This window comes from Zingiber officinale, chromosome 8A, assembly GCF_018446385.1.
Source record: "Zingiber officinale cultivar Zhangliang chromosome 8A, Zo_v1.1, whole genome shotgun sequence".
In the NCBI taxonomy this organism is placed as follows: Eukaryota; Viridiplantae; Streptophyta; class Magnoliopsida; order Zingiberales; family Zingiberaceae; genus Zingiber; species Zingiber officinale.
In genome coordinates, this window is record NC_056000.1 from 119804716 (window position 1) to 119816310 (window position 11595).

General features: G+C 36.3%; 1 protein-coding gene and 1 long non-coding RNA gene across 3 annotated transcripts in view; one reads left to right on the forward strand and one right to left on the reverse strand.

Moving 5' to 3' along the window:
* LOC122010059 overlaps positions 1–8004 on the forward strand; it is a 59980-nt gene extending 51976 nt beyond the window's left edge. For both annotated transcript variants that reach the window (XR_006119775.1, XR_006119776.1), the window contains exon 4: positions 7527–8004. This is a non-coding gene — a long non-coding RNA (uncharacterized LOC122010059). The remainder of the gene's footprint in view (positions 1–7526) is intronic.
* Positions 1–10324, reverse strand: part of LOC122010058 (truncated transcription factor CAULIFLOWER A-like) — a 62628-nt gene extending 52304 nt beyond the window's left edge. The window contains exon 1 of the mRNA XM_042566433.1: positions 10032–10324. Coding sequence (XP_042422367.1) covers positions 10032–10219 — 188 coding nt within the window. The 5' untranslated portion in view covers positions 10220–10324. The remainder of the gene's footprint in view (positions 1–10031) is intronic.
* Positions 10325–11595: the final 1271 nt, after the last annotated feature.

The window sequence follows — 11595 nt, forward strand, 5'->3', positions numbered from 1 at the left end:
GTCAATGGTTTTCATTGAATCACTATCCTTCTGTCATTCCATCATATTTTTCAAAGACATTCTTTCTTTTATTTGTCATAGCTACATGCTACTTTTGTACAATTCTTCATCCAAGGCAAATAGTTCTCTCCAACTTCTATATCTTTTATAAATCAACATTTTGTTGTTGTTGTTTAGAGTTTGTAATTGTATTTATCAGAGATAAATCATTCTAATATTGGGTTATTACACCCAACTAATCAATATACAAACTAACATCAAGAGGGAATCTCTTTTTGCACTTCCTTACAGATATGTCAAGATTCACACAATGAACAAAATTATGCATCAACTTCTCCCGATCACGCAATCATATCGAGCTTCAGAAGTTTTCATCTCAAATCTTAGCTGAGGTTCATAGTTTGATAAATACATCAATCGTATGTATAGTTTTCATACTTATAGTTGCGCACACAAATTTTTCAATTTCATTTGAAAGGCCTCTTACTAGGAAACCTCACTGTCCTTCACCAAAAGTACATTTGCTTGTTGATATGTTAAAAATACTTTGTCATCATGTTTATGCACCCTAGGTCTCCCACCCAAGAAAGATCCCAAGTCTCCTGCTTAAAGGGTAGTGAGCCGCTAGGCTCTGACCAAATGGTCGAGTGGTGAATAGCTGAGCGATCGAGTTGTGAATGGTAGGGAGCTGAACACTAGAGTGTCAAGGCTTGAGATGGGTTGCCTTCACACCCTGAGTCTGCCGCCCAAGAAAGACCCCAAGTCTCCCGTTCGGAGGATCGTAGCTAAGACAACTTGGCCTTAGCTAAATGATCGAGCGGTGAATAGCTGGGCAACCGAGTCGTGAATGGTAGGGCGTCAAACACTGGAGCATCAAGGCCTGAGATCGGTTGCCATCACTTTTCTCATCAAGTCTTGTCACTTCTTCCTGATTCAGTTAGGAAGGGGGAATGTGATGCACTCTGGGTCTCCCGCCTGGGAAAGACCCCAAGTCTCCCGCTTGGGCCCTTGCAAGTACTCCCCATCAAAAATTCCTTACTATCCTCCTCATGAAGAAATGACCCTTGCAAGTACCCCAAGTCTTTCAACCCAACGCTCACACAAAGGAGCTTAATTGGGCAGAAGGATCCTCACTAGCTGCTTTCTATGGCCTCAACCTCCTACCACTCTGGACAACAACAGTCATCATCGTACCTTGCAACCTGTAACTGCCCCTTATGGGCAATATGCCCTGAAAGTGATTCCTAGAAGATAGCTAAACCACGGCACGCATACGGCTCTGTCATTACCCCCCTGGCCATTGACTCTTTTTCATCGACTCAAACGACTTCCGGCTTACCCTACAGACGACGTGGACTCTCTCCCCCCACATTATAGAAGGATAGTGTATCAAGTGGAGGTATGATTTTCTCTTACACACAAATGTCTTTCTTCTCCCGAGCTACATTCTTATTGTTCCTGTCCAAAATCGTGAAGCTGGAAAGTTAGGAGGTGACGACTTCGCTATCAAATGTGGACTTCGTTACATTTTGCAAAACAAATGGCGGCAGTGTCAGGTCAAGGAAGGGATCTCCAGTGTTGGTCCTCCGACACTCAAGTCAGTTATCGGAAAATGTGGAAAAGCATAGCAATGGTAACAATAGTGGAATTCAATAGTAACGTGTACCTCTGTCGGTGAAGGACCCCCCTTTTATAGAGCCTAGTGGGCATTGTGCATGTTACGTTCTTGAGGTATGAACACGCTCTTCCATATGTCCCATGAAAGGGTTTTGTCAGGAAAGTACCCTTGACATTATACCTTAACAGGGCATGCATATCCCTGACACGACAGTAGAAGCTTTAGTCGTACGATCCCTCTGTGGACCATGTCTTGTGTCAGCGGCACTATCTCTCAAAAGGATGTCGAGAGATACTACAGCGGTTCCGTTGTTGGGCCAAGCGGGATAACCACTCGGTCGGAACTCTGCTCCGCTCTCCATGTCCCACTGCTTGGCCAGGCGGGGTAGCCGATCGGCCGGGACCCATCCGCTCTCGCGGCCTCAGGTTGTTCTTCCATGCAATAGTTATGTGGTAACCTGTCTTCTTCCGTTCGGACAAACTATCCGATCTCCGTTAGCACCTTGGTAATACGACTTGAGCGCCTGCTTATCATATCCCCCGAGTTGGAAGGGTTGTCCACTCGGATATATTACCCGCTGGTCGGGCCCTAACCATCTCAACTGGCTGCTGCAATTATCTTCCGTTCGATCCTTTGACACTTGGGTGTTGACCACCCATGTCAAATAGGTCTCCCTCCTCCCATCACCGCATCACTCATCGTGACACATATCTGACCATTGGAGAGATCACGTCGTCTATGTCAGCACCCGCTAACGAGTGTTGACAAGCATAATCACAAGGTCGGCTGGGAGGCAGCTGGAGAAGCAGGAAAGGAGAGAGGGGGAAAGACCCAAGCGCGGAGGACCATCACTTGCCAAATTTATTTTTCACTCTATTCAAGCACTGGTCAACTTCCTGTTCAAATCCACGTGGTCTATTCCTCTCCGCCGCAAAGCACAACTTAAATATGCACCCTTCTTGTTAATCATATTGAATTGCCCGTCGTATATACCGATCTGCCATGACGTCTTGTATGTGATTGCTAGGTCAGAGATTGCTCAGCATAGACCTTTTGTACAAACAACATAATTGCCACTAAGAGGGGCAAAACAACCATTCAGAGTAGTTGTAGGCATCGATGGCCAGAGGTTATAGTTGCTCCTAGAGGCTTTGGAAGAAGATGAAGATGAAATAGGCGCATATACGTCTACTAACCCTCTATTTACTTGAGGATGAATTCTTAAGGAAAGAAATTTAAAGCGGGAAAAAGTATTATGAAAAAGTAAGGAAAAGAAAAGAGAAAAAAATTAAGGGGAAAAAGGATGAAGATAAAGACCAAGAATAGGAAGAAAAAAATAAAACACAACGGGTGAACTCATGGTCGCACGAGGTGACATTGCACAGGGTTGTTGCCTGAGGCCACATGAGGCGACCTTGTGCAGGGTTGTTACCTGCAGTTGCATGAGGCAACCTCGCACAGGGTCGCTGCCTACAGCCGCACAAGGTGACCTCATGTGGGGTCGAGACCACTATCTGTGTAATGACAGCAAAAATAATAGTAATAGATAGTAATCTTGAATTGATTTCAATCGAACATTACCATATCTGATACATAAATCAATAACAAAAGACAATATTTTTAAATTTATCATATTTATTACTATGATTTAATTATTATGATTGTATATCATCTTTAATTTTTTATTTAGACAAATTTTAAAGTAAGTCATTTGCCTTAAGTAATAATATCATAATTATTCTCCTTTTTTTTTTCATCTCTCTTTTTTTGTTATTGTTTTTCCTCCTAATTATCTCTTTTTCTCCTCCGTGATTTTTCGTCTACAACCATCACAAGTCGTGCTCTTCACTAGATTTCTTCTCTTCCTCCTAATCTCTTCTCCCTTAGTTTTCCAACAATAATATCTTCCCACCAACTTCCTTCTTTCTCGTCTCCCACTCTTCTTCCAACAGCAAGCACTCTTTTTCTTTCCCCCTAGCAAACAGACCAACACCAGCAACAACAGCCCTAATTCTTCTTCTTCTTCTTCGCCGAGACCAGCAACAACCTTTTCTTTTCTCTGTTGCCATTACTAGTAAGATCAAGAGCCGGTTCAGGCACCAACAACTAGACCAGTATTCCAGCATCATCTCTAGCATCTCTTTTCCTATTTATTTTCTCCAGCAACCAGGAACCTCTTCTTCTTCCTAGTAGTCTTCTTCCTCTCTTTCCAGCAAGCTACAACAAACAACCACTCATCGCCAGAGTCTAAGAAAGCCACAGTCATCTCCTAATTTGGGTTTGAAATCAACTTCATTTATTTTTCTCTCTATTTATTTTCTTGATTAGCTGTAAAAAAAACGAGAAAAAAAATCCTATTGTTATAAATTCCTTTTTTGTGTTATGTTTCATCATTCCACCATAAATCTACACTACTAATGGGGACAATAAATTATTTATTTTAGATCTCAGATAATCAACCGCATCAAGGCGGCCAAAAAAAAATCCAAACAAACAATGTCAAACCTGTCTCATTATTGATCATAATAGAAATTATTGTTCTAGAAGAATGATTAATCATATAATCAAAGAAGATGATAAATTTATCTCAGAATTGGACATATTATATTGAATGTACTAGAAATGGCGATACTGCGACTTTAAAACAAACAATTGATTCTCAAGTCTCTCCTAAAGTATTCTCGTGTGTACCTATTCTTGGTAAACCATCAGAATTTTCATCTACTAAATTGTATATTGATATTGAAGCAACTCACATATCACACTAGATTATAACATCCTTGTAGAAGTAATGTCGTACTATAACTCGGATATGATGCAAGTATGCAATGACTCAAGTTTGTGAATTTCTAATTTTGAAAATTTCTCTCCATACGTAAGTTTTATCTTGATAATATATATATATATATATATATATATATATATATATAATTTCATCATAATGATTATCTTATAGAAGATAGAGGAACATGTACTATTGTTTCATGATGGAATCTTAAATGACATCTACTATCTTTAAAGTTCTTCAATCAAAACTTTTATTAGTGAACTCATCAATATACCAGCTTTGCATGCTCAACTTAATCATCATTCTCTAAGCATTGTTTAGTTGATTATCAATCGATATAGTTTACCTACTTACTTTACCTCTTTCCAATCTAGTTCATGTAGGATCTACATGAATGCTAAAAGTTATAAGTTAACTTTTTTTTACAGCTAATCATGTTTCAAATTTTCCACTTGAAATATTTCATTCGATGTTTAGGGCCCTGAACGTATCTTGTCTAACCAAGACTTCTTATATTATATTAACTTCATTAATCATTTAAGCAAATCTATTTGGCTCCATTATGTGAGGAAAAAAATGATTTATTAAATATATTATGTCATTTTTAAAATAAGTGAATGGTATTTTAATTACAAAATACTCTCTCTTTATTCTGATTTGGACGACAAACATTAATTTCTTCATCATTAGCTTGTCTCTTTTAGAATTATTCATCGAATCTATTGAGAAAAAATATCGACATATAATTGAAACTAGTTTGACTCTTCTCCATAGTGGTATCAGTTTCATGTAAATTTGAGATGAAGCTATTAGTATTACAGTATATCTCATAAATCGACTTTCTACGGCCACATTACTCAATCATAAGTGTCATTTGAAAAAACTTTGTAATTAGACTCCGGATACATTTTCTTTTGAATATTTAGTTGTGCATGTTATTCATAGTTATACTTCTATTTTAAACATAAATTTAACTATCGTTCACTGCAATGTATTTTCCTTGATTACAATAATTGCACCATGAGTATCATTGCTTACATATATCAATCAGAGAAATATATTTTACGATTTGTTGCTTTTGATGAGTCCATTTTATTTTTCAACAGTTTCTTTAATCTCTCCTCAAAGATACAGGTGGTACATTTTTTATATCACCTAATATTGTATCACCTTAGATGTCCGACTCCTTCGACCAAAAATGCTGCTAATATCGGAAGTGATGATATTCTAGATCTAGCTCAATCTCCACTTCTCTTTGGGGCCTCTCCTATTGATTCCTTTGTTGCATCATCCAATCAAGAAAATGATCAACTTCTTTTGTTGAATGTGCCATAAATTGTATCTTCACAATCTCAACCTACTTCCTCACCCTCTTCGATAAGTGACTCTGATAAGGATATTTCTTATTGCATACTTTCTTTAAGTGACATCTATAGATGATGCCCACTAATAGCTATCCAGTATTCCTTGAGCTCTTCCTTGGGCTCTAGTGGTCTCTTGTAAACCTATTGAGCCAATATATTTTACTCAAGCAATTAAAGATCTAAATTAGCGTGTTATGACAGCTATGAAGTGTGATGCTCTTTTTTATAATGGGACATGAATTTAATTTCTCGCACCTCCTCTATGAATATTGTGGGATTCAAATATGTCTTCATCTCAAGTATTGTGTTAATGGTCTCCTGAAAGGTATAAAACTCATCTTATATCCAAAAGATTCAATTAACAACCGAGTATTGATTTTAATGACATATTCAACTCAACCATTAAGATTACAATTGTTAGATTATTGCTATATATAGTTATCTATGGGTGAAATCGACCTTTTGTTAGAGTTGACCAAACTCGAGTTGACTTGAGTTGAGATTTCGATATTTGATCAATATGCAGTGCAAGTCCTAGTAAGACTAATGGTAGAAGTCCTAATGGGACTAGGAAAAGGGAAGTCCTAGTTGGGAATTAGGTAATGAAAGTCCTAGCGGAGTTGGACAGTGAAAAACGTAGTTGGGAACTAGGCAATAGAATTCCTAATGGGACTATAGTGGAAGACCTAGTTGTGAACTAGGCAATGAAAGTCTTCATTGAGAACTAGGCAATGGAATTCCTACTGGGACTATAGTGGAAGACCTAGTTGAGAACTAGGCAATGGAAGTCTTCGTTGAGAACTAGGCAATAGAAGTCCTAGCGGGGCTAGGCGGTAGAATACCTAATTGGGAACTAGACAATGGAAGTCTTAGTAGGGCTAAGTGGTAGGGAACTAGTTGGAAACTAGGCAAACCTAATTGGAAATTAGGTTAGCTCCAAGGTGGGTCAACTGGGAGTTGAACACTTAGCATGAGACGGAAAGTCCAAGTGAGTTACGATTGACTAGACACTTAGTGGTCGTAAGTCCAACAAAGAGTTGATATGAAACGAGGAAGTTTCGATAGAAAAAACTTTCAAATGCTATAAATTTTGACTCAGATATCAAAACAAGGCGATTTTCATTACAAAATGGAGCTCGTTCAGAGATCTATATTTGTAAAACTCAAGTATCAGTCGACTGATAATTTTAGAAACCAAACATAAGTTGATTTGATTATTCAACTCAATTAATGACATCAGTCGATTGATGACTTCAGAAATTGAACAAAAGTGAGTTGGATTCAGTTGATTCAATTTGATTGATAGCAATAGTCGACTGATGGTTCAAATCAATCGACTGATACCGATCAGAATTGAACAGAAGTGAGTCAGATTCACTTTTTTGATTTGACTGATTTGATCAATCGAATCATGATTTATATCAATCGACTAATGTTTTAATAATTGATCCAATCAAATAAATTTTAGAAATTTTAGAGGTCGTTCAATCGTCAAATATCATATCAATTGACTAACGGATAAGATCAGTCAACTTATAAGCGAAAATCAACCCCGATCTAAAGGCTTTTAAAGAAGGAATTTCAAGGAATACTTCAAGGCCAGTTTTTAGGGATTTTGAGGATAGTGCTGCTATATTTTCATATTAACAAAAGACATTTCTAAGCTATAAGAGATCAAGCAAACAAGATTTTGATTGCAAATTCGTTTTCGATTATATTTGTCTTTACTTTCTTATTTCTTATTGCGTTCTTGTAGGAATGAGTTTCTAAGAAGCTTCTTTGCCTTCGAAAAGTTTCCAAGAAGGATAGAGTTCTTAGTGGAAGAGATCGCTAGGAGTGGATGGATTAGTCACTCCAAGAAGACGGATACCAATTAAACCAAGGTGTTGTGCATATGAAGTCAAGATTGAAACAAGGCTTTTGCTGCGCATTAACAACAAGCATAAAACATCAAAGAGAAATGATTGAAGTTATTCACACCTCCTCTAGATCGCACGGGTCCTAACATTATCAACTCTAATTAAATAAACAACAATTAAATTTTTCCAATACTTTTCTTTGTGGTCATCTCTAGAAAATCGTATTTATGGAGCAGATTCATTCCTCCACAATTTCAAACACATGTTTATTAGTCTAAGAAATCTATATATGGTATTTGATAAGCCTCCCTGAATGATTTTATCATCTACCTATTTGATTATATATTCAAGGATTCTATGACTCAAAATTTGATACTTCTTTATTTTATAAGTATAATGTTGACCATATTTCTTTTTATTTATATGGATGATATTCTATTACTGTAATAATTAAAAAGACATCACTGCTAAACTTTGTCTTTTTAATTAGGAATTCCTGATTCGAGATCTTAACAATGCTCGGTATTTTCTTGGTATTGAATTTTTCTCAAATTTTGAATGTTGTATTATTTCACAGAGCAAATACATTTCTAGGATTCTATAATAGGCTAAATGGATGGTGCGCATACGCCTTATTTTTACATCGATTATTATAGGTAACTTTTACACATCATCATCTTCACCTCTTATAAATGATCCTTAAATGTACTGGAGTATTATTGGTAACTACATCATGTCACTGTCATCCGATTTGACATCACTTTTGTTATTAATTGAGCTTGCTAATTTATGGTGTTAAAAGGATTATTCATTATTTCAAAGATATTATTTTTCATAGTCTCTTTTTATATCATCATTCAAGAAAGCTAAATATTTAAAGTGATGCAGACAGTATTGATTCTCCGAAAGATAGATGTTTTCCTGGTGAATATGCAATTTTCCTTTATTGAAACCTCATTTCATGGCATTCTAAAAAGTAATCAATTATTTCTCACTAAAGCACCAAAGTTGAATATAAAGTTTTCCTAAAATAGTCAATGCAACATCTGAATTCATTTGGCTTCGGTCCATTTTTTCTTAACTACACCTTTCTATTAGTAATTTTACTCCTAAAATATGGTATAATAATATTGGAGTGACATATTTCACCATAAATCTAATTTTTATGCTTGTACCAATATACTTGTGAAAATTAATGACACGTGACAACTTAATAACTTTCAATTTTTTACATCCAACGTAACCTATTATCCAAACAATGTTTTATTAAACTAGTAATCAAATTCAAAGTAAAAATAATAATAAGGAATAAGAATTTCGAATTAATATTGATCAATCAAGACTTACCATATATGGTATCATAATCAAGTTCCCAAATTGATAATAAAAATAATATTTTAAAATTTATTATATATATGGCTCCGATTTGTAATTATTATGATTTAGATATTTTAATCTTTCCATTTATTATTTAGATAATTTATATAAATAATTCCTTTGGCTACAGTAGTATCATCCAAAATAATTATTTTCCATCCTCTCCTCTATTTCTTGCACACGAGGCGGCCTCGCGTCCTTCTCTGCGGAGCCGACGATCGCGGTCCCGCAAGGCGAGCTTACAGTCGCGAGAGGCAGTTCGTGACTACGTACGAACACCATTTAGAGAGAAATTAGGAAAGATAAAAGGTAATTATTTTCCATCCTATTGAACACGTACTAAAAACAAATAAAAAATAAATTAATCTACACTGCTTTCTTTCCGAATCCACTCTTTCCATCGAGTGAGTAACAGGAGAACGAAAAAAAACTAATTCATTTATAAAATTAATACGGAAAAATTGTCTACAGTAGTTTTTAATTAATATTCCCGTCCTAGCTCCTCGACATAATTGAGATGTGGCATGCCCCGATATAAAAGATGGCAGTAGGTAAACTAAAGAGAATCAATCGAACCCTAGGAGTAGTAGTAGTACCTCAAGCAACTACGGTCACCAGTAAGGAAATGGATGGAATCCTCGTGGTACGTACTCCAAAAGCTAAGTATATATGTATCAGTATTACCCCGAATATAGATAGTTTTACTTTTTGTCCTTGTTTAGGTTGTTTAGGTATGGATCATCCCTGAATGAGTAAATTGTTTTTCGTGTAGAAAATCGTTTTACCAACCCCCGGTTGGAAGCGTCTGGCTTCTACTACAAGCATCTAAAATAGATAACCTTGCACCCATTGCAAGATAGATGTAGCAGACGGATTACATGACCCACGGAAAAAACACATAGCAAATTAGTATCGGACAAGAAGAAATTAATCAGATCATCAAAGTAGATAGGTAGAAAGCTAGGACGAGGAGGAGTGCGGTATCGAGTAGAGGCAGAAAAGGTAGAAGAGCGGGGCGGGCGCACCTGGAATCGGTACTGGAGTACTCGTAGAGCTTGCCCTTGGTGGAGAAGATGATGAGGGCGACTTCGGCGTCGCAGAGAACGGAGATCTCGTGCGCCTTCTTGAGCAATCCGGATCTGCGTTTGGAGAAGGTCACCTGCCGATTTATCTTGTTCTCGATCCGCTTCAGCTGCACCCTCCCCCGCCCCATCTCTGCAGTCTGCCCTCCTACTCCTGCTGCGACGAGACAGACGAGGTCGAGAAGAGGGCGAGAATGGGAGAGAAAGAGAGAGAGAGGCTACGCGAGACGGAGAAAGGGGAAGAAAGCGGTCTTATAGAAAACCAGGGCGGTTTTGGGTGACCACGTTGTCGAGAGATGATTGGACGGAGGTTAGAACGGCCTGCGGAGCAGCAGCTCCACGATGTCCACAGGGTATCATCGTACGGATCGAAGCCAGAAAAACCTTCTGGGCCAGCCGCGACCGCATGATTGTTTTTTAAAGAGAAAATGGAAAATAAAAAAAGAATAAAAATTCACACCTTTTAATTGTTGAATCATTAAAAAAATATTTCTGGGTTACATTTACTATATATATATATATATATATATATATATATAGAAAAGGTGTTGTTGTGTTCGTCAAATTTATTCGCTCGATTATCGCCTATTCAAATAGTACTTTTTTTCTGGCTAAAAAACATATATACACCGCGCTCCTTGTAATTTGTTGAGTGATTCAATACTTCATTTGATAGTTTTTTATAATTTGAATCTGTGCAAGTGTAATTTTTTTTTAGACCTTATTAAGTATTTAGAATTTATTGGTATTTAGGCTAAAGAAAAATAAAATAATAGTCTTTTTAGCCTACATGGCAGGCGTGAGCGATGACTTTGAGTGAATCGAGGAACACTTTTTTTAAGTTTCTGATTATATCAATAAATTTTTTATTTTAAAATTTAACTATTAAATCATAATATTAAGTATAAAAAAAAATTAGTGAGATACAGTAATAGATCCGGAAATTTAAATATGAATGAACGATCATAATTTGAGCTGAGCGTAGTAAATTTTTATATAGAACAAAGGATGATATCTTTCATCTTCATCAATGGAACCTCATAATATTACGGATTGCATCGCCGGCAAGGGGGTGACCGTCGCCATCCCCTTGGATCATATATATATATATATATATATATATATATATTTTGAGAAGACACATGAAAATTACATTACTTATAAAATGAATTTATATAACTGGTAAATAACATATTGTTGTTCAGTATTTGATAACTTACGCACTTGCAAAAAATAAAGGGTCAAGGCACCTATGTACTAGGCTGTGTAATCTTGTCAATAGGTTGAGAAGGAAGCTCAAACAAATTTTAGGACAATAAAAACTAGAATAACATGCAAATTTTAAAAAATATATGGAAAAAAATTAAAATTAAATAAATATTATTTACCAATTTAATCCAAATTACTTAAATTCTATTAAAATTAGGGTTAGATATTTAGTCAAAATTAAAACCGACCAAATTGAATAGATAAAAATCAAACAAATTAAATTTCTTGAATCAATCAA